Source organism: Electrophorus electricus, chromosome 13 (assembly GCF_041902795.1).
Source record: "Electrophorus electricus isolate QZ-2024a chromosome 13, ASM4190279v1, whole genome shotgun sequence".
In the NCBI taxonomy this organism is placed as follows: domain Eukaryota; kingdom Metazoa; phylum Chordata; class Actinopteri; order Gymnotiformes; family Gymnotidae; genus Electrophorus; species Electrophorus electricus.
This window is the reverse complement of record NC_137509.1, coordinates 17,049,321-17,077,236: the sequence shown is the minus strand read 5'-3', so window position 1 is coordinate 17,077,236 and position 27,916 is coordinate 17,049,321. Positions and strand designations below refer to the sequence as shown.

Sequence of the window (27,916 nt, the reverse complement as noted above, 5' to 3'; positions counted from 1 at the left end):
TTAGCTCAATAAAATCGCCAACGTTACACTATACACAGTTGGTTAGAGTGCAAAATTGCGGTGTTTGCACGCTTGCAAATAACTGACATCATATCTTCTTTCCGTCTGGGGATTCAGTTAGATATTCTCACCGTGAGTAAAACCCCGTGGCGGCCATATTATTGGATGCGTTATTGCAAGTTACCCCAAGTCGGAGAAGGGAGGCGGCGGACAACTGCGGGAGTCCGCTCTATTCCTCACTGTCTTTTGTCATCTAGCATAGCCATGCAATCTCTACCGGTTCCGGTTTAAAGGTTTTTGTTTGCCAGTGTTTGGTCTCCATTACTCTTTTCCTTTGGCTTCACCGTTTGCAGCAAATATCAAGTGACGTTACTGGATTTATATCCCACTTTACGGATTTTCCTAAACTGAACCCAACAATCAGATATTTCGTTTCATGGGGTGTTGTGTCAAGAATGGGAAAGGAATGGGACAGTCTTGAGATTTTAACTTTGTAATAACAAAAGGTTTTAACTTAGTAGCGTCTCTTGAATCATTAATTGAAGTTGGAGTGGTTAGAAGACGCATGTAACCGCAAGAAAAGAAGACTGGTTTGTGTAAAGGTAAGACAATCTAATTTGAGCACTGTTCCATTGAGAAAGTGGCCTAGGTCCTGTTTTTGATTTTGTCGAAAATGGTTGTGCGTGAAAACACGATAAGATTTATTTGACTCTTTTCCTAACACGAACCGGGAAGTCGCAGGATTGACGAACTGTTTTCCTTGTGTCGAAAGTATACAAAAAATGATTTCACCACCACATTCGCGTTAGCGTTGTATGTAGACTTATTCAGGGTAAAGAAACGTGTTTCTTCAAAGTTCATGTCTGAAATCTTAATTTCCGTGCAAACATCATGTCCCACTTGGATCGAATCGCCAGGCCTAGTGAACAACCGAAGCCTTCTAATATAATTTTCTGTTATGGGTTGTTTCATTTCCTAGTTGGAAAGTAACACCAGTAAAGGCCTTGATCAATTTTAAAAGGCTCCATAGCTTACTTGTAGCAATTTATTTGGCTGCTATTACCAACGAGATATTGACAACGTATCTAGGTTTTACGTATTGTAGGACTGATGGCATCGTCAATAACTTGATCGGGTTTTTTGTATGTATGTAATTCATGCAGTGATTTTTTAAAGGAGTTTTATAGCATTATTTTTGAACACATACATAAGTGCACAGCTTTACTGACACATTTTTGTCATTCAAGAAGTCCAACATTTTTGGCCTGCTTGCAACTTGCAGTACCATACATCAGTTTTTTGTTTTACCTCAACATGTCAAAACAAAGGTAGGTATGTATGTATGTATGTATGTATGTATGTATGTGTCTGTCTGTCCAAGACAGTGCAAGTGCCAGAGAAATGACCCCCAACTCGATAATCCTGTGAGCATAACGTCAGCCTATTGGGTATCCCACAGTGAACCATGCCAGTTCCAGTGGTCTTTTACCACTTCCAGCCTCTGAATTGTTTCTCTCTTCTGATCATTTCACACAACAAGGATAATATGGGTTTGCATTTTTCCAGTTTATCCACACCAACCTTGAGCTGTAGTGGGTATCTGATATGAGATATTGATGACTGGAGTACAGTCCTAGAGAAAAGAGGCCACTGACCTTGAGAAAGGGATACAAACTTGGAGCTCAAGAGAGATGTCTGCTAAACCGATCTGAAAACACATTTTTGGATCAACTGAGCCGTGTGAAGCAGGGTGTTCTAAACCAAGGGAATTTAAGAATAAACACGCGGCTCTTCTGGGGGCTCAACCAGTCTCCGTTGCCCTTGGCCCTGCCTAAAGCAGCGTATAGACTTTAAACGTTTTGTGTGAGCAGCACTTCAGATGGGCTGGGGGTATTATTGGGCTAATGAAGCCAACTCATCAGGCTTACTGGTAGAGGAGTCTCCAAGCACACATGACAAATGGTTGCTTTGAAATGCTGACAGCTGTTGAGGGACTCCATTCCTTCCCCTTCACCTCCAGTCCTAGAGAGCAGCAGCATCACAGCTTTTCCTTTTCCATCTCTACTGATTGAGCTAATCAGTTAATTATCTGGTGCCTTGTGCTCTTACAAGTTGTTTTGAGGCAGCGATAGTGCTAAACTGACCGAGTTCTCCAAGTGCTTTCCAAGACTGAGTGCTCTGAGAGTGACCAGGATACATATGAGAGAAAACGGTGTTGGGATCATTAAGGATCGAAGCTGTTCAGAACATTAGTAGGTGTATGTAAATGATACTTTGAACTCTGAACGATGAATCATATGACCAGGTACATGTATGTAGAAATTATTTTGATCTTTAGTTCTGTTACAATCAACATTTGCATAAGAATAGAAAGGGATTACTACTGCAAACTTAGTTTGCTTTCCTTCATGTATTTTTCTTTCTCACTTTTTCTTTCCTCCTCCATAACTCCCTCATTCTAGCCTTTGACAGGCACAACAGGTGGCTTTTGTGGTATGAATGGACTTGGGAAGGAAGTCATACACCCCCCCCCCCCCCCCCGGCTCTGATTGGCAGCAGCGGCAGGATGCCATGGCGATTAGGCCATTCCGCAGTGCAGCAAGCATACCAGCACAATTACACAGATCCACTTAAAAGTACTGCGGCCAGCTGCAGCCAAACTCTCTATTTACAAATACAGCATTCTCAAGGCAGAGCAGCTACGTCAGTGGTATGAGTCTGCTTGGGTGCAAGTCAAGTGTGAAATCTTGGGGGAGACCACAGTGAAATTAAGTAATCTGTTTTCAGTTTGAGGGTAATATAAAAAAAAAAAAAATTATATATATATATAGATAGATATATATATAGATAGATAGATAGATAGATAGATAGATATTAGATATATATATATATATATATATATATATATATATATATATATATATATATATATATATAGATAGATAGATAGATATTAGATAGATATATATATCTATATATATAAGAACCCGCCTCCCCCCAACACACCCCCAACCCCCTTTCAGAAACCTGCATGTTGTGATTGCACTTTAAAGTGTGCTATTAAATAGCATGTCATCTTATCAGTTGTAGGCATGTTTTTGGTGACCTTATTCATGCTTTTGCACCATTTCTGTCTTGTACTGCTATAATTTGTTTCTAATACTGCGTATTAATGTAGACGTGTATGTGTTGGGGAAATATAGAGAATGCAATTTGTTTCTTTTTTTTCTGTTGGGAAAAACAAATAGTCAAAAGTCAGTTCAGCCTGTATATATATATGTGTGTGTGTGTGTGTGTGTGTGTGTGTGTGTGTGTGTACATATATGTATTTATGTATATTGAGCTCTGTTCCCAGAAGCAGAGTACTGCTGTCAGTGAGAGGGCATTGTGTGCACTCTTCAACTCTTCTCTAAGCCTAACTACAAAGCTTACCAGATGAAGAAATGCCTTCGGTACATGTGTGGCTGGTAGCAGGCCTGAGAAGGTCCTTGGGCTCCTTTCTCTGGGATATTATGTAACTGCATGATGTTGGATATCCAATCCAGCTGTCACTGGTCTCTACCTGGCAGACCTTCCAGGAGGAAACATTGACTTAGATTTCTTGCTTTCGTTTGTGTTCACAGCGATAGTGAGTCATACAGTCAAGCCAACAGCTTGTGTGTTAATTTCCAAAGTAGAGTTTGTTGGCTTTGTGTGTCTGGGAGCATGCTCAGTTCAGGCCAATATTAGGCTAATACTGGAACTCGTATTCCAACACCTAGTTCTTATCCGTACCCATCCATAAACATGCGTACACACCCCTCCCTCTCAGGCCCTTAATTCGGACTGGTTTGTGCTATAGTAATGGCTGCCTCTTGTGTCTTTTATGTCTTCTGGAGTCCTGGATACCCTAATTGTGTGTCTGTGTGTGTGCGCGCCCACAATACAATCACATCCCTAAACATTTGGCAAATGGAAACATACCAAAAGACTTGAAAGTCAGGAATAACGGAGATGGTATCTTTTGGCAATAACCGGCACATTTCTCTCCTAGCAGCGTCTGGTTTTTGCAAAAATATTGTTGACTTTGCTCTTATTTCATCGTATAGGTCATCATTCCAGAAGCCAAGTTTGGCACCCTGGACATGATTTTTGTATCATGGCAAACTTAGGAGAAATGTAGAGAACAGCAGAGGAATCTCTAAATTTACTGAACTCACCGAAGCTTTTTGTTCTGACAAGAAAACAAGAAGTTCTCTATCTTTTTTGTATTTAAATTTCTCAAATAGTTCCATGGTTAGTATAAAGGCCTGGGAAGTTGTTGGGGGTTAGAAGACTGCACCATTTCTTGAGAATGTTGGTGTGAAACAGAATTGTTTACATGTTTCTGTGATTGTCAGCCTTCTTTTGGCAGCAAACACACTCCTGTGTCACAATTTGCTCAAGGAAGAGGGCAGAGTATGTATTTGGTTTCATCTTGAAGGGAACCTGTTTAACACCCATTGTCTCTAGTTAAAGACAAAAGACTTCTGATGTCCATATCCAACGGCTTCCGAGTGACTGTCTTTTGTCTCGCAATTATGCTGCTGCTCTGGATATTCTGTCTGGCGCACATCACTCGCTGGGTCTTTTAATCAATACACGGAGGTCATTATCCTAGAAAGCCTTCTATCCTCCATCACAGCTGTATTTAATATTAAAGGTACTCCTCCCAAGTGCGACAGTTCTGCTACCTCAGTAGCATTTTAATTGCAGCTTGCTTAGTTTATGCTGATATCCAGCCTAAAATTTACCATTATTCAGCTGCTTTTGCTAGGCCATTCTCTTGAGTGTTTGAGAACAACCATGTTGTCACCAAAAGTGTGTTTCCGCACTCTTGTATGGGTTGGAGATCTGGACATCTTTGCCATATCAGGCCCCTCGACACCTTCCAAATAAGAGAATCTTCACTGTTACCTTGGCAGTACTTCATACCAACATACTTCTGCACCCTCAAACACTCAGTGAAGCTGCACTAGTTCAGACACAGGTTTGCAAGGTATGTCTTGCCTTTCAAAGGCCTGGCTCCCACCTCCCTCGCTGGATGCTCTATGGACAGCTACTGGTTGCAAGCAAGAAACCAGGTGGTCCAAAATTTTAAAGACCAGGTAAATCAAAACACCAAAAATTGGCACCATCAAAAGAGCCAACATTCTGCGAAGAGAGTACCACAGTCTTCTAGCCTGATGTTTACATTCCCCAGCTGGAGCAAGCCTTGTGGCTCCAGGACTGGACTGTATAAGCAACAGCTGTCACCATGACACCGTTATTCCTTGTTTTAATTGGAATCTTCCCTTTGCGATGTGTGTGTGTGTGTGTGTGTGTGTGTGTGTGTGTGTGTGTGTACCATTTTGTATGGTGTCTCAGCTGTGTTCTGTAATAGAGATTCAGAGCAGGCTTTGTCCAGCCCTGCACGGTTGAGCAGCATCTCGTTTTTTTTTCTCAGTTGGGCATTATCACTGGTAGTTGTAACAAAGCCACCTCAAATTATCTAATCAAAACTAAACAGATAATCTTGCATCTGTCAGTGTTCATTTTTGACTGTTGCACCAAAGTGCCTGGAAGAGCAGTACTTCATTAAAATGTGGGTCAAGTAGTCACTGTGTAATGTGATTTAGCTAGGGCGGAATGGGACTGCCGACTCTGACCTCACTGATAAGATGCACTTGAATTGCTTTAGACTAGAGCTGGGGAGTATACAGGTATTAAAGAGAATACCATGGTGCTATGATATGGATTTTGCCTTACCATGGATACCATCATAAGCCCCCAAAAATCCGAAGCAGTCAGAGAAAAAATGCATCACTGTCATTTTTGTAAATTAGAAACAAAAATGTAAGCAGTTACATTTAACTATTTTAAAAATGTAATATTTATTTTTGAAATATTTGCAGTGATAGTAAAGGCAGAGTATTGCTTTGTTTCATTCAACACCTTTGCTGGATAAAACGCATGCCTTACGATATGGAAGCCCATTCCTGACACTTAAAATTAAATCTGATTACAAAAAAAAATAAATAAATAAATAGAATCCCCATTTCATTATTTTGAGACTCATTGTTCTCTGTTACTATATTATTTTGAGATGCATCATTTTTGATATAGTATGTTGTTCTGAGAATCTCTGTTTTGTGAAATCATTATTTGGAGAAGTTATTGTTTTGGGAAAATGCCATAATTTTATACTTTCTTGAAAAATGTTATGTTGCCTGTTACAATTACATATGTTGCCATTGCTAGCTGTGATCATTTTCTCATTTTGAAAGCATTTTAAGAAGGTAACACTGTATGGTGACCATGAATTCTGATGCACACTTTTATATAATGAATATTTGTTTTTATTTCAATAAGATTTAGTTTGGTTAGTTTTCAAAATGGTCTTCCCAGTAACTTTTTCCCACTTGGATGATAAGCTTGTAATTGTTCAAGATGATATTGTAAGTAAAAGCTATATAGCTACTATATTTAGTAGCTTTTAGCTACTATAGTTAGTAGCATATACCAGGTTCCAGAAATTATTTATGCATAAAATCACATCTAATAATAGTATAGTTCTTATGGTGTTGGCTGTGGAGATTTGGTAGGGTGGTACTTATGCACCATGGGTTTCAAACAAGAAGTAGATATGGAGTTGTGATTCCCAACCAGTTATGCATCGGTTCCCAGGTGGACATCCTGTAAAGTGAAATGGTCCTGTTTCTTAAATGACTTACTGTCAGAATCAGGGAACTGATGTCATGAGGCATGACGCATACGGGTGCAAACAAGTGTCAATGTACAGCCACGCAGTTGGTCCAGCTAGTAATCACATTGTGGCCACACCTTGTGTGTGTACAGGTAGTTACGTAGATTGACAGAAAGTACAGGTTATCTGCTTGTACACATAGGCATTATAACTTCCATTTTGTGTCTTTTTTTTTTTTAAGAAACCTGTTCTTTACTTCTCTAACATGTAATATTCTTTTATAAAATTAATTTTTCATCATGTTTATGTTGAACTTGGTGTCCCTTTTTAACCTTGCTTGTTAAGGGTTTGTTCAGTATGTACTGGTATTCCTTGTCAAGATACGAAATCAAATAAGTTGTCATCACAGCTTTGTCCCAAAATTCGGGAGCAGAAGTGTACACGAAACTCTCTTTCCATCATTTTATGCAGTTTTGGGACATCAGAAAATTCATCCATAAAGTAAATTTTATTTAGCTTGTGGACCATTTTAAATGGAAGAGTTGCACAACGTATAACATTCTTATGGCTTTTTTTTTTGTTTTGCGTGTTTAAAACATTCTAAAAATATCCTCAATGAATGAAAATTCAGTTTTGGCTTTGGCGGGCTGAGGCATGTCCGTTATCGGTATAGCTCTTTCTGTAGATAGAAAACCTCATGACAAAAGAGTGCATGGTCACTCCCCATACAGGTAAATTGCTCTAAATGTGTAGGAAACGCAGTTACTGCGCTTTGTCTAGTACAATAGCCTCATCGCTCCTACTGGAAGAATTCCATGCAGGCAGATGGCACAGCATGCATTAACGATCTATGGCACCATTTAACCATCTGCAGGGAAGCAGTACACCACAAACTCATTCATGATGATTTAAATGCATTTTTATGTGGTGAGTGATTAAAGATCTAATGTGAATGTCTTTAAAGCCCTAATATATTAACAAAACTGTTCATCCAGTGGGGAAAAAATTAGGTGGAAATCAACTCCTCAATAAGTAATGACTGCTTTAAAAAATCTTGCCACATTTACTATCAGAACAAGAATGTGAGTGTTTTGTTTTTCCTACTGTTCAGTTCAACTGTTCCAGTAATTAGTTCCTGAACCACACTGTTTGTGGTATTAATTGTGATTTTTAAAAAATTATTCTCTTTTGGACTGTTATTATTTGTATTATTGTATTATTTTTATATAAAGTACAGTGTTCATGAAAAACTGCCCCAATTCCCAACCTTCACAGCAGCTACCCAAAAGCTCCACAGTACACAGAGGTTCCCGTGCTGCAGTCTTTCAGAGGGGTTATCATTTGTCAGACTCTTCCACTTACCCTGCTGGGATTCAGGGCATATGGCAGGAAGCAGAGGGATTTTGCATCTGATCAATACAGTCCTTGTTATATTATCCCATTGCTTGCCTTTATGTTATGAGCACCATAATAAATCTCAGATGTCCCTGCTAGCCCACTGCACTCTGCAGAGCATGAAAGCTCTGATTTAGCCTGGAGGCCATATTGAATATGGCCAAGCCGGTCATACTCGATCATGTACTGCGACCAGCCCCCATGTACCTTATGCTGCAAGCACAGAGACATTCCAGATGATTTCAAAATTATTACAATGCCTGGCCATTACCAATCCTTAAAGTAAATTCAGCTGGTATTTATGTATAGCTATAAAAAATCTAATATGGGTTTTTTTGTGCCAGTACAGTCAGAATTTTATAGTTGGAAACAAGAAAAACATAAGATTTGCCATCTGATGTTTTTTGTTTTGTTTTGCTTCACATCAAAACTGTCACCCATAATGTCAGTTTCATTGTATGGATGGATGGCACAAAGACAAGAAAGAAGAGACCTTATGACCGTAGTTGAACTGAAAGGACAAACTAAATATAGTTGTTTAATCCTACACACACGATGGCATTACGATCTAAATTGACGATCACTATTGGACCCCTGATCACTGTTCAGTCAGGGAGGAGAATGATATGAGCGATGAGTCTTGGTGGACTGAGTGCCGTGCAAAAGATTAGCGAAACGACCTAGGAGGATTAGAGGTGTGAGCGCCTCCTGGAGGGCATTGAGCAATTCTTTGTTGTGGGAATGATCAGTGGTGCAGGTTGCTTGCTTGGGTTCCAGTTTTGACATCGTTTCATCAAGATAGTGTTATGTGCTCTAAGTGCCATAGATCAGTTTGGGTGCAGAGATTTACATTGTATGACCATTTAATGAGACACAAGTAGAGTATTGCGAATGTCCTTGCCCGTCTCTGTGTATGTGCGCGCATGCTGTAGACAGTCGGCTCTTGAGTTCATTGGCGCAGTGTAAAAGTAGGCCCATCCGTCCGTGTCACTGATGTGGACACACAGCTAACGCTCTTTCCCCTCTGAAGGAACAGAGCTGCTATTGTGTGCCAGCAGTCCTCACATCTGCAGATGGCTCTTTCTGCTATGATGGCTCTTTCACCCTTCCCTCACATACACATTATTCACAGCCTTTTTCACTCACTCACTCGCTTTTCTTGAATTAATCCTTTACATTCAATCTTCTCTTACTGCTCTCATTTGTGTATATACATCTTAGCAGAGTACTTTCAGCAGGTGTTCTTTTCACTCGCTGCTCTGTGGTGTCCAATGCCATGTACACTGTATGTGCCCCCATCTTTAAATAAGGAGGTGGACGGGAATTATCACTCTGGTTTGCAACAGTCCTTTTTTTGAACACTCAGAAGATATGGGATAATGGATTCACATCTCAAACCAAGACATGGGCCTTCCGCTGGTTGTGGAAGTCACTGGCTGAAATCCTGTTGCTTCACACCCAACGGTTGTGAGGCTCTGCCCCAGGACCTGGTCACATTTATTCCAGTGTACACAGATAAAAACTTGAGCCAGTATTATCTAAAGTCACTGTGAAGGTTGAAAAGAAAAAAGAAGAAATGGTACTCTGCCCTTGTAAGCAAAGTACTCTTTCTTTGGCTCTTTGGACTGGTCACCCACATGCTCAAAAGCACTTTTCTCAAAGCTCTGATTGTGTTGAAATGTCACATGCTCATAGCTCATAGCTGAAAACTAATCAAGCCTGAAAGCATACTCTTACATTGGTACTAAATTATGTTCCCAAGGCTGGATTCAATGGTTGGGCATGGCTATAGACTATAGTCCATCTTTTGTGAATACAATTTGCTGGTCATTCAGAAAATTCTGGACATCGAGCCTGTCCTGCCCTAATGTGACTGGAGATCCTGCTTGGGTGTCCTTTGAACTGTAACTCACTCGAACCGCATGGTGTTAAGAGGAAACTTGTTGCGTCCTGTCCTGAATCAGTATGCATTTTGTGCCTCCAACTGCGCTTTACTATTTTCTTTTTTTCCACTTTGGCAAAGAGAGCCACATTCTCCTAGAGAGGTCTGTGTAGGAGACGTGGTGGGACATGTTGCTCGTTTCAGCTGAACTGAAGGTAGATGGGGCTGTGTCATTGGTCAGCCATGCTGTTCATGTGCAGTAGCTTCCTTTTGTTTTCTCATGTTTTTGTCACATGTTTTGACATGTTTTGTGCTTTTCTGAGAGACACTTGGAAAAAGTGTTTCTTTGTTAGTGACTCAGTGTTTGTCTTTCTCTGTCCTGCGGCACTCTCAGGGCCACCTGTTCCTTCAAGGCCTCAGTCACATTCCTCGGGTCTCAAGCATGTGTGCCCCATCTTAGGCAGACCTCAGACCCTGACCTGGCTGTAGGATGACTGCAGATTAGGCCCTCATCTCACAAGCTATCCTATCAAATTCCCCCTCCGCCACCAGGCAGCACTGATGAGCCCTCACCACACTGAGGGGACTTTGTGTAGGTGTCTGAAGTCACACACTGGTAACACAGCAAGGTCTGCAACATTGCACTATGCACCCCACCCCATGAGGGTGTGGTGTCCTAGGGGCAGTAATAGGCATGATTTATTGTGTGAGGAAGGGGAGATACCTTGTGCTCTTAAGGGTCTTATTTCCTTTCCTGTAATTATATATTCCATTTGCTTTTTCCTGCCAGCTGTCACCGTTGATAGTTACTTCATAAAACTGTGAAGGTCTATAAAAAGTAGAACATCAACATTCCATCGCCCAATTTGAGACCTTTTCCAAGACAAGACACTTTCCAGGTATTAATGTTTTAATAGTTCTGATGGAAATGGTCTCTGCTCTCTAAAGATCAGCTTTAGTCAAGATGAAGCCATGATGATTTTTATAAGGTAGTAGCCATTCTGAGCATGCAGCCATGACTTCTAGACAAAGCTCGATCTCACACACACACACATAGTGTGATCAAAAAACAAGATGCTGTTTCAGAGAGCAACATGTGCATGATGGGTAAACGATCATTAAAGTTTCACAGGACTTTCTGGTGGCACACAAAGGTGGCTGGTAACCACAAGTTACAACTTGCATAAGTTGTCTGGTCATAAGACCACAGAACCCATTTTTTCCCTGGGCTTTTCCAATGTTCATTAAAGCCCGGAAATGGCAAGCAAAACTTTGTACTACATACTTCTTTGAGTGTGTGGTTGTTGTTGTTTATTCACTCATTTATTTTCATAGCTAACCCCTAGCCATCTCTCCCCAGGCTTGACTATGGGCTGTGTCAAGAGCAAAGACAAGGGGCCGATGCTGAAGTACCGACCGGAGGCCTCCAACCCCACCCCGGTCACCTCCCACATGGGCCACTACGGGCCGGATCCCACCCAGATGGGCCAATCACCTGCTGTCAAAGGCCCTGGCAACAGCTTCAACAGCCACTCCTCCACTATTACTCCCTTTGGTGGCTCCTCGTCCACCATCACGCCGTTTGGTGGTGCTGCCTCCTCCTTCTCGGCGGTTGCTGTGAGCAACCCCTTTCCTGGTGCAGTCACAGGTGAGCACTTGTCTTGAGAAATTGGTGTGTTACAGGAGCACTGTTATGTAGAACCAGCTCATCTGCCATCTTCGGTGACTTGCCTGCTTTGGCAGGAAGTTATGCTCCTTCTCACAGGAGCAGCTTACTTATGTTTCTTTTCATGAGCATTTTTAAGGCAAACGTCATGGAGACCAGGTGTTATGCAGATAACAGCACCAACATGTATGGCTACACTTATTTCATGCTCAAATAGAAATCCAAATGACAGTTCTTAGGTGGGGCAAGGACGTAAGGGATTGAAGGGGTGGAGCTAATTATATTTTGTTTTCTGTTCAATTTTCTCTGTGATTGTTGCTGTGTGTCCTCTGGCAAGACGGGAAACAGTTCCAATGAAGTGACTTTTCAGCAGGGTGTTTGTTGTCTGTTGAACCCATAAAGAGACTGCTGATTACTATATTGCTGTCTCCATTCTGTACACTATCCACAAAAGGTGTTGGTCATTTGTGTAGAAGTGAATTTGTCATTTTAATGCATCATACAAGTGCAGATTGAAGCTTAGTTTCAGCATTTCACTTGCTGGTCTGAGTGAAAGCATTCATAGCTGAATTTCAGTGAAATCAGAGCTGAACTGTCTCAAGGGAGCTTTCAGAAGCCTCTCAGTTTGTCAACTATATCTGTGAATTTGCTTAAGAGGGAGAATCGCTATGGCCTCAGCTAAACTAAATGAACGTTTCGAGGCCTCTGCAAAGCCCTTTTTATGACAGAATGTCCCGGTGCATCAACACACATGATATAACCGATATGTTGAGCTGGTGAAGCATAGTGCGTTAACAGTCTATTGGTACAGCAACAGCTAATGGCTCCAGTGCTGTGATGGGTAATATTTGATCCAAGCATTTGTGTGCATGTTTGCTGCCAGTTCTCTGGCAGATCAAGGGTAGTCATCTTCAAGCCAGGCCTTCATTCCTGACTGACAGGATGAAGGATAAGCTGGGCAAGGTTGGGTAGATTTGCGCCCACACGCAAACGTCACCTCAGGAGACAGCCTCTGTTTATGCAATTAAAAATGAGCGGAAAGTCAATTAGTAACTGACAGTACTATGTAATTAGATAGTAAGTAATCAATGAATGTTCCTTTTAGTGTTCCATATATAGTGAGCTGAATTGTATTATGTGATTGCTTTGGAACTTGGTGCTGTAATTATATGATAATGGGATTAAATGACTTAATATAGTTTCTGCTTTTTAAAATGTTCAGTCAGTTCTTATTTAATTGCGTATTTAAGTTTTCACTTAGTTTTCTCTGGTCCCTAATGGTTCTCTAGAGCTGCGAAATGACATTAAATAATTTTTGTTTTGGTTTACGTCGTTAGGAGGCGTGACATTCTTTGTGGCCTTATACGACTATGAAGCCAGGACATCCGATGACCTCTCCTTCAAGAAGGGTGACCGATTTCAGATTATCAACAACACGTGAGTTCCACACTCCTACCCGCAGACGCCAAAGCAAAAAATGTAATAGTTTGTGCTCTGTACAGCAGGCCGATCCGGCAACTCGAACAGATTTGAGCAAAATTAAGTACCTTTTTTGTTGTTAATTTGTCATTGGGTTGCAGCCTTGTGCAAGGCAGGACCAGGGTTAAGGCTTTTCTTAAAGAGATGTCTGTGTCAGCGGTGTGGTTTGGCCCTTCAACAAACCACATGCCAGCTCTGTCTGGCCACTTCTCCTAGAACTACAAGCAGACAATTCTACTCCACTAGCAGTTTGGCGTTACCTAGATTCCTCAAATTCCTTCAGTTCATGGCATTCTTTCAGAATGTTCATGTCTTGGCTGGTCTGGTCTTGTTGGCTGGGTTGCGGTGAGCATATCTCATGTTTGCGTGCATGTTAGGTATCGGATGCTTCAGTAAATAGATTTTAGGTCTTTACTCTTCCATTTACATGCAATGCTTTTTAAACATTTGTTGCATGTGCCAATATCGGAAGCCTTTTTGGTGAAGTAGATGCAATCAATCAGCACAGGCATGTCTGGAGTCCAAATTTTCCATCGTTGGTTTAAAACAAAAGTTGGTAACTGCTATTGTTGATAACAAACACTAGAAGTCAACAGCAACTCAAATAGCCTTTGTAAAACCATGCAAACATCTCTTAACCCACTCAAACTGCATCCAGCTCTTAATAGATTAAGATTAGCTCACAGATTATCTGATGTATGTCTATCCCTTTAATTGGTACTGCAGTTAGGCACTGAAATTTGCATTGCTGTTTGGTCCAGTAGCTACCAGCCATATAGGAACCCCTGCCTTTTTGGTACCCAACCCTGTGTGTGTCTGTGTGTGCATATGCTGATGCTATTTCTGGCTCTGCTCCACAGTGAGGGAGACTGGTGGGAGGCCCGGTCCATCAACACAGGCAAGAAGGGCTATATTCCCAGCAATTATGTGGCCCCTGCTGACTCCATCCAGGCAGAAGAGTAAGAGCGTCTTCCTCCGCCACCTCTTTTCTTCCACTGATCCAATCAGCAGACCCTCCCTGCTCGAATTAAGAGTGCATGATCATGCAGACCCCAGTGGCCAGTCGCTCATAAACACACACAACTGCGCACACACACACACACACACACACACACACACACATCCATCCTGTATCTTCAGCACACTCGCACATTCTCTTCCTCTGTCTGTTTCTCAGCCCGTGTCGCTCCGTCGTTCTCTCATGCTCCGTAGGCTTGTCAGCAGGATGCGCTAATGCACTGCCCCTCTGCTGTCATCACGGGAATGGCCACGAGCTTTCCCAAGCTCTCTAGTTAGCCATGCCCTTCACAAATGCATTAAAGGTGTCCCTCTAATAGCCTGTAGCACAGAGAGATGCAAAAGTCAAGCTGCTGAGCCATGCATGGCAAGAACGGTAGAAAGCTCCTGGTTTGCTTTTTACCTGAGAACTGGTAGAGTCACTGCTGTCCACCGTTCACGTAAAGTGAGATTGTCCGGATGCAGCATGCTTTCAGCTAGGACTTGACATTGTAGGCAGGTTGAGGAAAAGTAGCATCATTTCCTTTTGTTCTTCCTCCAGGTGGTACTTTGGAAAAATGGGGCGCAAAGATGCCGAGCGACTGCTGTTGGTTCCTGGCAACCAGAGGGGCACATTCTTGGTCAGAGAGAGTGAGACAACGAAAGGTGAGAGACTTAATGTGAAGCTTGTTAACAGTTTATACGTTTGTCACCTTAGATGTGCTACTAGTTGACTGGAACAGTATTTTCATCCTAAGAATGAGAAGCCCTCCATCACTGTGGCGGGCGTGTGTGTGTGGTGGTCGGGTTTGAGCAAGGGTGTGTATTTGTGGTTTGTGCGTGTAGTTCGTATTTATGACTGTGTGAATTCCTTCCTTCCAACAGGGGCCTACTCTCTCTCCATACGAGACTGGGATGACATGAAGGGAGACAATGTGAAACACTATAAGATTCGTAAGCTTGATAACGGTGGCTACTACATCACCACGAGGGCCCAGTTTGAGACACTGCAGAAACTGGTCAAACACTATACAGGTACACTACATCTCAGAATTCCTTAGCAAGACATTACACTTCATTTAAGGAAATGTCTTTTAATAATTTAGTCATTTTAACCATAGCTAAAATCTGTTGAAATTCAAAGACCAGGTTTCAGGTCAGGAAACATTTCCTCTTGCAGTAATCCACTTCCAGGCACAGCTTGTGGAGTTACCTGGTCCTTATGTATAACTAATGCTGCTTTTTGTACTTCTAAACACAGCCATTCAGTTTTCTGCTAAATATAGCCACAGCTCTTAAGTGGTAACTCTTGAAAGAGAAGATGGAACACAGTCAGACTCAGTGCCTCATGGATTTTCGTGAGAGAATGGCTCTGGAGTCGGTCCTGACTCTGTTCGAAGTGTGAAAAGGTCTGAGGAGTGCATGTGTGTGGCTGATAGAGGCGAGTGGCTGCCGTTTGACTGGCACTAGCGGCTGCGCAGCACGTGCTGTGTGGAATGCTTTTATCATCCAGCCACTGGCAAACTCTAAGACTTAGATTCCCTGAGCCTGTTACACAGCCAGTCTGTTGGGCTGGTGGTGTTTTAAGAGATTTATTTACATCTTCTGAAAGCTAAGCCAAAGGTTTGGGGATACCATGAAATTTTTAATGTTCAAGAAATCAAGAATAATATGTTTATTAACATGGAACAAGGTGGGGGGGGGGGGAGTAAACAGCCACCCCCACCCAATGCACAAGGCTAGAGCTCTTCTCCATTTATTTTGACGGTGGTGCAAGGTACTGTCGTATAGTCACTCCACGATAGTCAGTATAGACTATTGTGTGTATTAAACTGTAATGTAAATGATGAACTCTCACAGGTTGTGTTTTTATGTAGGCCTGTGCTGTTGTTTTTTTTTGTTGTTGTTGTTTTTTTTAAAGGCAAAAGGTCACAATTGTCTACAAAACTGAAAAGCATCTCTTCTGTTATTAAAGTAGAAAATGTAATAAATTCGGTTTGTTCCACTTGGGCTATGCTTCAACAGTCAAAGCTTAAGCCCAACCTGATGAAACATAAATGCTAGCTGCTTCTATGTGGTTGGTTGGTATAGTGTAGTGGGTGACCACTGTCTGTGCCGTCAGACGGTGAGGTTCAATCCCCTGACTGGCCAAATGCACCACACTATATCAGTAAAAGTCTTTCAGTAAGACTTCTAACGCTACATCTGCCCACCTACATTCTGTAATGTGATTGGAACTCTGAGTAGCTCTGGATAAGAGCTTCTGGTAAATGCAAGTTATTATTATTACGGGGTGATGCCGTACCAATGTAAATGCACCGTGACCTAGCGGCAAGGCAACAGACATGATCAAATACCTCTTCTTCTGCAGCATGTAGGTGTGTACACTGCATTCCCATGTCATCCAAAATTAAACGTCTGAATGAGCTTCATAACATTTAACTGAACTAGCAGGTAAGCAGAACACAGACTAAAGGCTCACTTCTTTAATGAATCTGTTGATACTTTAGACACCGTGATTCATTTGTCCAGGTGTTGTTGGGTTGATACCCCACTGGAATGTTTGTAAACGGACAAATATTTAAAACGTGGTGGTGTTGACACCAAATGCACAAACAGCAGCTATTTTCATAGACCCAGCTGATTTCATAGACCCATCAGGTTGGCCGGATTCATTTACATGAAGTTCAGCTTGACTTATTGCTGCCGCATACTCCCCCCCCCGGTCATGACGTGATGGACCCATCATGGGTGTCGTCTGCAATTGCCACCGACTTGGACAAACACCAGTGAGCTTGAGCTAAGCTTAGCATGGCACGGCTAACTTGCATCTTAAGGTTTCTGGGTAGAACTCACGCTTGTGAAGTTTGGTTCCATCTGACCTTCGTCAGTCATAGGAGCTGCATCGTCATGGTCTGAGACGAACACACGTATCGTTACACCCGTAATACTTTGCTGTTCTTTCCTGTTTAAATAGTTCTCATGATGACGATTTAAATATTTTGAGCTTATTTGGTTAAGGTATAAAATGCCCTCGTTTCAGTCACTGAACTCTTCCCTCTTTTAAACCAAACTTTTAACCCCCCCTTTTAAACCGAACTTGAACTTAATTGGAGCTTAGATTTTTGAAAAACAGGAGTTGCTCAAGATGGCGGGCTACTAGATTATTTGGGATTCAAACATCAGAAGCCACCAAATAAATGCATATCATTCCCTCTTTGTATTGGCTAATACTGCACTGGTCATGGTATTGTTTCAGGAATTCCTCCTCAGGGTTCTGTTTGTTCTGTCCAATCCATGTCCTTCATTGGGGACTGTGTGACTGGAGCAGGTGTTAAAGGACAGTTGGGTCTTGCTTAGCTGTTCTTACTGCTTTCTGAAGGGTGTAGACTTTGAAGAAAGTCAGTCAGTCCACAGCCAGTCCAGGCAAACATTTAGGAAGTTCCCCAATTTTGAGGAATATTTGAATGGGGTAAGAGTTTCCAACACTCCTTTGTGTGAGGCAGGGAGGTTTTTGGACTGACCATTGGGGTTTTGTATATGGTGAGAACACTGCATACATATTCAATGAATTTCAATTATTGCTCTTTATTTAGCAACAAGATTTGTCACTGTGTAAGCAGGCTGGTTTCTGTGTGTAGTTGCTCACTGTGGCCTGACATCTCATTTTATATTTTGTGTGTACAGAGCATGCAGACGGGCTGTGTTACAGACTGACTACAGTCTGCCCAACGGTAAAGCCTCAAACCCAGGGCCTGGCTAAGGATGCCTGGGAGATCCCCCGTGAATCACTGCGCTTGGAGCTCAAACTCGGTCAGGGCTGCTTTGGAGAGGTCTGGATGGGTATGTGTCAAATATATATACATACACATACCCACCTTGTGCAAATTCAGTAAATGATCACGCATTGATACGTCATGTACCAGGTTCTATGCATAATTGTTTTGAAGCCATGGCACTTTGACTGCATAACCGTGCACATCCCCATACATGTCTGGAGCGTTGTCAAGAAATTCTTCAAGACTGTAGATGGCTGAATTTCTAAATGTTCATGCTGCCCACTGTAATGCTTTTACCTGGAGTAAGAGAGAGAGGGGTACTTCAGGCTCGCTGTGAAGAGTGGAGCTATCAAAGAACACATGGGCAGTAACGCAGAGGCTGGTGTGGGAATTCCATGTGACTGGTGTGGTAACTGCAGTGACCAATCAAAGCCAGATCTCCCAGCTACTAATTTTCCATTCAAACATAAATAAGACACAGTAGGAAGCCCAGTGGTAGCATTACTATGAAATGTAAAATAAAAGTACTCACTAACCGACAGCCTTTTAGCAGCTGTGGCACACCGTGTCTGCCCAGCTCAACAGTGCCCAGTAAATGATGCCACACAGACATGTCTAAATCCATTGTCTTAAAGATACAGCATACATAGTCTTAACCTTACCGTCACACATGTAATCTGTTTGTATCCAATTGGTGCAATCTGATTAAAATCAGATAATGCTATAAAAAAAAAAGTAAATCAATGTAAATATCAGTAGTTCGGGTTGATTAGTTCGATGTTTTATTGTTCTCTGATCTTGGCATTTCGGTTGCAAACGTTTCATCATCGGACGAGGTGACATCTTCAGTGCAAGCGTCATACTGTGTTGGGTCCTTGAGTTTTTGTTGTAATAAGGTGAGAAAATGGGCGGGCATGGTAAAAGAACAAAAACCTTGACCACTTTTAGCATGGACAAAAAATACTTCTTATGAATAAAACTTGGAGATGAAGATAAAAATGACCATGCAGGAATGTGTCAATGTTAACATACACTGTACCTCCCTAACAGTCATGGGGCTTGTTTCAAATTTGTTGCACCTTATGTAAGTGTGTTCTCTTATACAAGGTTTGACTATTTTGACATGGCAGACTAGCTTGATAAATTCATAGCGCACACACACACCACATGTTCTGTGCTACTTTTGCCTCTTTGTCTCAGCATGGCTGCCTCTAGTGGGATAGAGTTTGTTCAGCACCACTCCCAGAGGCTGGCCCACGGCGAGCCACAGCTGCCACAGAACGTTACTCAGTCGTGGGAGTTCCTTTTATCTGCTCGATGCCAGAAGCAGCAAATGAACGCTTGTCACCTGCTGGGAAATGGTGACCCAAAAAGGGGGGGTGGGGGGGTGGAGTGTGCTAGAACATCACTCAGAAGCGGCGGTTGGGTCTGGACCTTTTAGTAAATTTAGTAGTAACAGGTTTTTTAAAGTGCATAAGTGAATCTTAATTTATTTAGCATTTTTCTAGAGGAAGTCTCAAAGTGCTTTACAAAAAGGTCCTATACTACAGAAGATGACGACAAGATACAATAAAATTAAAGATTCAGCAAAGAATACACAATAAGTGAACAGGTGAGTCTTCAGTCTTCATATAAAGATAGCCAATATCTGCTGCATGGACAGCCAGGGAAGGTCATTCCACCATCTGGGTGCCAGGACAGAGAGAGGCATGGTATTGAGCTGTACCAGAGGCTTGAAGGCCACACGATGCAAAAGTGGCACCTGGTTGAGATGAAAGTCAAACATGGAGTGGATGGACATCCTCACAGACTGGAATGATTGATGACATAAATGTCTAAAATGTGGAACTGTGTTGGATTTGACAAGTACAGTTGGTTATGCTTCAGTAATGACTAAGCAATAACTGCAATAATATAGCAAGTTGTCTCCTTTCCGTTCCACACAGACCACCTCACTGAATTTTACATGATATAAATTTATACATGTTATACAGGTTACTTTATGTAATTCTCGTGTGTGTGTGTGTGTGTGTGTGTGTGTGTGTGTGTGTGTGTGTGTGTGTGTGTGTGTGTGTGTGTGTGTGTGGTGGGGGGTTAGGCACTTGGAATGGGACTACTAAGGTGGCCATCAAAACCCTGAAGCCGGGCACCATGTCTCCTGAAGCCTTTCTCCAGGAGGCCCAGATTATGAAAAAACTCCGGCACGATAAGCTGGTGCCTCTCTATGCTGTCGTATCTGAGGAACCCATTTACATCGTCACTGAGTATATGGGCAAAGGTAAAGTGTTCAGAACACTCTGTATACTGAGTACTTTCATGATGTGAGACTCCTGCTCCACACTTGTTTGTGTAGATGGTGTATGGGGTTGTCCGCTGAATTCATGTCAATAATGCAGCCCAAACCCCTGTGACACAGGAAGCGTTTACCATCGCAACCTGGGCATATACGGCTTTATATTTCTGCTGCTTTGATGGAAGTGAGAGTAACAGTATTTGAATATTCGGTCTTCAGAATGTTTGAAGCATTGAGTGGATTGTTTTTAATGTTACTACATTTTTGTGTGTGTGTGTCAGGGAGTTTGCTGGACTTTCTGAAGGAGGGTGAAGGTAAATACCTCAAGCTTCCCCAGCTCGTGGACATGGCAGCACAGGTATTTAAAATCCTAAATGCACACCTAACCCCCCCCCCCCCCCCACCTCCACCGTTCTCAGCTGCCTGACGTGGTGTACATGGAGCCAGCTGTTTTCTGCTTTTCCTGTTGGCAGTTGGCACTGTAATGCGGACAAATGTCTGGCAGGTCCTTGGAGGGCAGCATGTTTCTCAGTGGCTGGTTTCAGTTCTGTCCCCAGTGTGGCTGTCAGATCTGTTCAGTATCTGCTGTGGCATCTTGCCACCCACAGGTCTTCTCCCAGGAACACACTACATCTTCTGTCTAAAGCTCGGAACACTAACTCCTCAGGGACCACTTCACTGTAATGTCGGCACAGTTTTGATTTTTGCTACTGAACACACACACACACACACACACACACATCATTCTTTCTCTGTCTGTCTTTCTCTCCCCCACCTTGTCACTACTGTTATTTTTCTAAGCCTTCAAGCTAGTGCACCCCCCCCCCCACTCATGTCTCTCACTCGCTACCTCACTTTCTCACCCTTTCATGTCTCTCTTACAGCAAGGATGCTTTGTTGAAAACACCTGCACCATTCAGGGAGTTCAGAGATGTGCTGTTGGAAGGGGGGAAAAAAAACTCCCACAAATCGCTTTCTTGCACCTGCTTCTAGCATTCCATGATGTCTCCAGTGGCACAGCTCTTAGGAGGTGCTCCCCAGAAAGGCCAGGCCACTTTCAGCTTATTGTTATAACTGAGGCTGGCTGTGCACTCGGCTTAATTAATCCTGCATCATGTGGTTATTGCCCTTGACTGGAACTGCCAATGTTCGAATAATGCTAAAAAGTACATTTAAAGTGTTTTATCTTTTCTTAACTGAACCCATGAATACCATGTTGCTGTGCCTTCAAATAGGACCCCTGACCTACTGACCTTCAGGCCCCGCCCCTAATCAACCATCTAACAGGATCGCAGGTTTATAAGCTCAGCTCTCCGTCTCCTGCAGATTGCCGACGGCATGGCCTTCATCGAGAGGATGAACTACATCCACAGAGATCTGCGGGCAGCTAACATCCTGGTTGGGGACAACCTGGTCTGCAAGATCGCTGACTTCGGCTTGGCCCGACTCATCGAGGACAACGAGTACACCGCGAGGCAAGGCAAGTGGTAGAATCAGTTAATATTTAGAGGTGCCTGGTTGGTCAAAGTCCTCCATGTAAGGGCAAAGCCTTACAAACTCCAGTCTCTCATTCTTTAAACTAGCTTGTGAACTGAAAAAAACAAAAACAAGCAAAGCAAAAGTAGAAAGAAACTGAGAGGCTGTAAGAGCTTGCATTTGATTGGCTGTTGTCAGGTTGTTGTTTTGTTTTTTTTTATTTTATTTTTTTTAAAGAAGGGGGTGTTGGCTGTATCTGAGGTATATGAACCACCTGAGTCTATACTGTGCTGATGCAGGCAGGATGCACTCAGCTCCCTGATTACAGACTTGTAAACTCCAGACAGATGGTAAATAGTAATTATAGTGACATCTGTTCCTTTCAGAGAGGTGAAGTTGGGAATGAGTCTAGATCAAAAGTGTTATACAAAACTTAAGAGATTGCTTATCTCATAAATTAACACAAAAAAGCTTAACCCTTCAGAGAAAAGGTGTCTGGCGGGGTCATTAATGCCCCCAAACAAAATGCAGGTTTTGTAGTTTCAGCCTGTACTGTTTCCTCGTTCTAATATCTGGCTGAAAGCTGATTTGCTGTCTCTGTGATCTGGCAGGAGCCAAGTTCCCCATTAAGTGGACAGCGCCTGAGGCAGCGCTCTATGGCCGCTTCACCATCAAATCTGACGTCTGGTCCTTTGGCATCCTGTTGACTGAGCTGGTCACCAAGGGCAGAGTACCATACCCAGGTGAACCCCTCTAAACCTCGCGCCAGCACAGCACCTCACTGGACTCGATCTCGTCCCAGCTCATGGTTATATGACCACATGCTGGTCGGTTACAGGCTTTTACACACCATGCGGTATAGTACAGCTGCTGTTTTAATTAATGCCTTTGCTACCAGCCAGCTTAACGAAGGCTGGCTGTCTGATGCACTTTGAAGGGCATGGCCTGTCTGTATGCAATATGGTGAGCTCCAACAGCTGTGTGCTCCTGTGCACCCCCTGCTGGAGCCACTGGGTACTGGTGTGGGTGTGTGGGTGTGTGTGTGGGTGTGTGGGTGTGTGGGTGTGTGGGTGTGTGGGTGTGTGGGTGTGTGTGGGTGTGGGTGTAATAATCAAGCAGGGGCAGCCATCTGGCTGAGGTGGGCATTTAGACTCACTGGGCACCAGTTCTTATTTACTGCCATCTGTGATGGCCAGCCCACAGCACACGCCCCCACGACAACTCCCCCCCCCCCCCAGGCTTGTGCGCTGCTATGCTGCTTCAGTAACTAGGTTACTCTCCTTAGCCTCCCCCCCTAGGACCCCTCCCCCTAACACACACCTCACTCACCGTTTCATTGGCATGTCCCCCATCTCCAAGGCACATTTGGCTCTAACTAATCAGTTCTGCAACATTAGAGCTGTTGTATAATTGATGAACTCCTCAAACTCCTGCTCATTCATGTCCTGAATCCATGGTTCTTCCTGAACCCTTGCAAGAAGGACCTCCAGACAGATACGATACTTGTTCTCCCTGCAGCATGCTGGTGAGCTTCCTGCTGCCACAGTAAGGTATGAACGCTAGTGGACTGGCTGTTATATGAAGGTTTGGCAGCTGGAGACCTTGGGCCTCTCAGAAAGATTAATGGAACAGGTAGATAATTTATTCTGCTGCAAAACACTCATTAGGGGTCTTGAGCAAGCACTTAAACAGCATGTCAGAAACCATTTCCACTATGATTAGTACCATATGGAGCAACTTTGCAAGTATTATATTACTATGTGTTTTATGCTCTCCCTACCAGCTACTTTATCAGAAAGTCCTTATAGGTTTACAGTTAGAATGACTGACTGTTGTACCAGTATGGAATTTCTAGATCAATTAGCAATAACTAAGATCTTTTCTAAGAACTCTTCTACTCTTGATGAAAGTGCAGGAGTTTTTTTCCCCTTCCCTTTAAGTGCATGATTAGCACTTGTATGTGAGTTTTCAGTCTGTATTTGAAGACTGTAGGGGACCCAGCTGTTCAGATGATCTGAACAACATGCGTTAAACTCATTGTCCCTGTCTTTCGAGGGGTGGGTGGTGGCTCAAGTCATATACTTGTAGCATGAAGAGTAGAATATATGATGCTGCGTATAACCAATGCTTTGAGATAGGTAGGTGGGGGCTTGTCCGTTTCTGGCTTTGTAGGCAAGCATCTGGCTTTTAAAGCTAATGAAGGCAACTGCAGGACACCAGTAAAGGTAATCCAACAGTGTAGTGATGTGGGATAACTTGGAATGGTTGAGTACAAATTATGCAGCTGCATTCTGCAAAGAGATATAGTGGTAGACCTGCTGGAAGTGAGTTGCAATAGCCCAAAGATTGCAAAGGACTGAATAAGCAACTGAGGGCAGTTCCCCAGGGATATGACCAGATCATTTGGTGGGCAGGTATCTCCAGGAATATGTAACAGCTCTGTCTTGCTGAGATCCAGCTTTAGGGGATCGGTTGCTACCCGTGAGGTCTTCTAGAAATACAGAGTTCCAAGTTGCGATGGAAGTACGCAATGGAGGGAGGAGGCGGATGAGTATCACCAGCATAAAAGTGGAAGTCTCGTGAACGTTACATTACCAAGAAAGAAATAAGAAGTTGCCTACAAACCATTGCTTCGTTGATCAGAAATGCCATGAATAGTGAGGGTGGATGGGAAAATATTGTGGTTGAGCTTGTCCAAGGCTGTAGAGGGCACTAAAGAGGGTCAGGATTGGCTCTTCTGGCAGCAGGAAGGAAAATTTGCATGCTAACTTGAGATCATGTGGTGTGTTCTGTTGCTAAACTCCTAAACAGAACTCCAATGACCGTGGTGTTTGTTCCTATAACTGCGATCGGTCCATCGCTGCTTGGAACGTGGCCTGCAGAAGTGCATAGTGTCAGGGGGAAAAAAATGTAATAATAAATTAATTTATTTTAATTATCTTGTTTTATGTTCTTGTTTCTAGGTAGTGTAGGCTTTTGTTTCTCTGTAAGTGCAGCAAATATGTTTCCAGTTAAAACTTTCTTGTCAGAAATAAAGTACTGAGTATGACTTAAATTTGACAGATTTCTTAACATTCTTCAGAGTTGTTTACTTAATGATGACTCTGTCTGTCACCTCCTTGTATTTTTCTGTGATTATTTGGTGGCTTGCTTAAAAAAGAGGATTTAAATGATATTGGGTGTATGTACAAGTGGAAAGTCAAGTGGGGCATTGAAAATAAAAAAAGCTTCACTAGTGAATGTATCAGATGTGAATCAGATTATTTGATTAAGCATTTTGAAACAAACTGTTGACTTGAATTTCCTAATGTTAAATATACCTAGTTTGAATGTTATTGGGCCTAATATTAAAAAAGTGAATTAAACAAAATTGTGTAAATAATGTATGTAAAAAGATGCTTGTGCATGTTGCTTGTGCCTGGCATGTCTTTGTGGAATTGTGACTGTGCTGGCAGGAATGATTGTGTTTACACAACAGGTTAAACACTAAAGTGAAATAACTATCCAGAAAAAGAGAAATACAATAACTGATAACTGGTAAGCTACAAATATGCCTTCCATAAAAATACAGATGGCAAAGCTTATCCAGTTCAAATGATTGAGAAGAAGAAAATGCACAAAAAAAAGATGATTCTATATTTAGATGTGGCTAAGCTGGCATTCCTTTATATATGGGGTCTACATTTATATTTAAGAGAGTAACTTAAGGTAATGAGTTGTGTAATTACTCTCATTGTTGATTGAGAGAAGTAACTAGTAACTTGTAATGTAGTAATTAGTAACGTTTCTGCCCCAGTGATGGGGGAGTTACAAGGGTAGAGGATGCCTTGTAACTGTACACCTATGCATGTGTGCAGCGCACTGGATTATCGTACATGCTTTTCGAACGTCCTCCACAAGAAGTGTACTTTTGTTTCTGTGTTTGCCCAGGCATGGTGAACAGAGAGGTTCTGGAGCAAGTGGAGAGGGGCTACCGGATGCCTTGTCCGCAGGGCTGCCCCGAGTCGCTGCACGAGATGATGCTCCTGTGCTGGAAGAAGGAGGCTGACGAGCGGCCCACCTTCGAGTACATCCAGTCTTTCCTGGAGGATTACTTCACAGCCACGGAGCCACAGTACCAGCCTGGAGACAACCTGTAGAGCTGTTCGCCCCCAGCAGACCACATCCCCAGCTGCGGCGCTGCTGACTCCACTGCACCCTCTCTGCACACTTCTTCCCCCAGGGAACTTCTCTCTGTCTTTCTTTTAATTTTTACAATTTTATTTAAAAAACTCCTTTGTGTTTTCAAGAGCACAGAAGGTACACATTAGGGCCTCTTGATTTGCAACCTTTTGGTTTTGATAGCCTGTCTCAAATGGGGGCAAGCCTGTAGGGAAGTGTTAAGGGAAGGGAGCATGTGTGTGGGTTCGTGTCAGCACAGAGAAAGCAGTGGTTCACTGCAGATGGGTGGTTCACAGTTGCACAAATGTTTTCTGTATTCTTTTCCTGGTCTTTTGTTTCCCCTCTGCTTTGTTTTTCAATTATCACCCAAACAGCCTCTGACTGTTTTCAAATCAAAAATGTAATTGTATTGATTCTGTTGCCTTTAATTTTAGATTTCAATTCCTTTTTTGTTTTTGTTTGTTTTTAAAAGGTAGTTTCAAATGTTTGTTTAAAGTGACCAATAACTGTGGTTGAAAAATGATTTGCATAAGACTGTCAGCTATGCTGTCAACAAGAGAGAAAGCGGATAGTTGCTATTGTGAATGTATGCGTGTGAACAGAGAGCATGAGGAGAACAGAGGTCGATTTTTGTAAGTTAAACTAGTGGGGAAAGATTTGTCAATGTCAGTGACTTGGATCATAAAATCATGATGTACTGACTTTTTTCTTTTTTTAAATATTTGTGTGCGTTTTAGTGATTTGATACATCGTGTGCAAGGAAGTCCTATTCATGAGTTCCACCACGTGCCAGCAAAACAAGCCCTTATTTCCGCTAACTGCAAATTTTGTGAAAGTATATTTATAATGGGAGGCGTGTACATTCTTTTAAAGTCTTTGAACCGCTGTAATTTAACAATGTGGATGATCCCTCCAGTTTGGATTATCTATTGGAAATCGTTTAAATCTGCACATAGGTCTAGTTTGTGTAAATGCAATGATTTCCTAAAGAAAACTTTAGCAGAGTCTACATATCAGATCTTTCCGTACTTACATCTCCACACATTATATTAAAGGTGTCTCGATTTCTTAGGCCACGCCCCTATTCTTGTTTATGAATAACCACGTTAGTCGTTCATGTAGAAATATGGTCCCGCTATTTCATATTAGAAGAGAGACACTACACTTGCGTCACAGCCATACATTTGTGAACACACCGAATTACTGTAACTTTGAAACGTGCTTAACCACCTTCCCAGCTTTTTGGTACTGTACCAATTTTCTGGAACGCCGTCGCCCTCTGCTGTTTGCAATTGGCATAGCTGCGCTGTGATTCTCTGGGTGCAGATGGACGCTGGCGTCGTACCTGTCGTCCAGGAGTTTGGCCCAAGAGCTGATCCAAAGTTATAATGGTCAGAAACGTTCTCCTTCCATCCTGATAGCAGCAAGAGCTTTAAAATTTCTTCACACGGCACATTGTGGTCATTATTCGATGGTGTAAACTAAATGGAATGGCTTGACCTGCCAAGCCTGAATATGAATCTTTAAATGGTAATTAGTAGGTGCTTAAAACCCACGAGGTAATGGTAGTTTATTAACAGTTTTTACCTCAGCAGTTTTATGGAGAGGTACAAGTGTTATATGTGGTCATATGGGGTCAATAATTGTTTCATTTGGTCTTCACATTAGTTTGCACTTGATGCAAGTCAAACACTAATAGTGTGTAAAAGGAAGATAAAGATGAGTGTTATTTGTTTAAATATCCCCTCCTTTGGTATGGAGAGAGGTCTTGCTTTTGTCATGGTGTATGACGCTCACTTTACCCCGGGGTCAAGAGTTTCCCCCCTCTGTCACCAGAATGCAGCCCCTTTTCACACCACCACCCCTCCCCCGCTCTGTCCCTGTGAGCTGTAGGGTATTACAAGGGCTATGGACAAGTTTGTGATAAATCTCTCTCTTTTGTTCTCTGAAGGAAGAGAACCGGGCAAGGCTTTCGCTGCAGGGGTGAACCAGAGTGTGGAGAAGGTGTGTACTGATGTGTTGGCAACGAATTACTAATCTGAAGAATTTGTACAGTGAAAAATAAAGTTTTACGTAATGCTTTTAA

The 27,916-nt window shown here is 42.5% G+C and overlaps 1 protein-coding gene across 1 annotated transcript; it reads left to right on the top strand.

Annotated features, from left to right (window-relative positions):
• Positions 1-60: 60 nt before the first annotated feature.
• Positions 61-27,916, top strand: yes1 (YES proto-oncogene 1, Src family tyrosine kinase). Its single transcript, XM_035519673.2, has 12 exons — positions 61-602; positions 11,341-11,628; positions 12,984-13,083; positions 13,986-14,084; positions 14,684-14,787; positions 15,007-15,156; positions 17,809-17,964; positions 19,999-20,178; positions 20,475-20,551; positions 21,520-21,673; positions 22,281-22,412; positions 25,600-27,916. Exons 2-12 carry the CDS (start codon positions 11,349-11,351, stop codon positions 25,806-25,808), a joined length of 1,641 nt encoding a protein of 546 aa, XP_035375566.1. The 5' UTR covers positions 61-602; positions 11,341-11,348; the 3' UTR covers positions 25,809-27,916.

Bases quoted from the DNA above. Each gene is read 5' to 3' on its own strand.
- yes1 (XM_035519673.2), top strand. From the start codon at position 11,349: ATGGGCTGTGTCAAGAGCAAAGACAAGGGGCCGATGCTGAAGTACCGA. The intron at 14,085-14,683 runs GTAAGAGCGTCT...TTCTTCCTCCAG, and splicing joins GACTCCATCCAGGCAGAAGA to GTGGTACTTTGGAAAAATGG. The intron at 20,552-21,519 runs GTATTTAAAATC...CGTCTCCTGCAG, and splicing joins TCGTGGACATGGCAGCACAG to ATTGCCGACGGCATGGCCTT.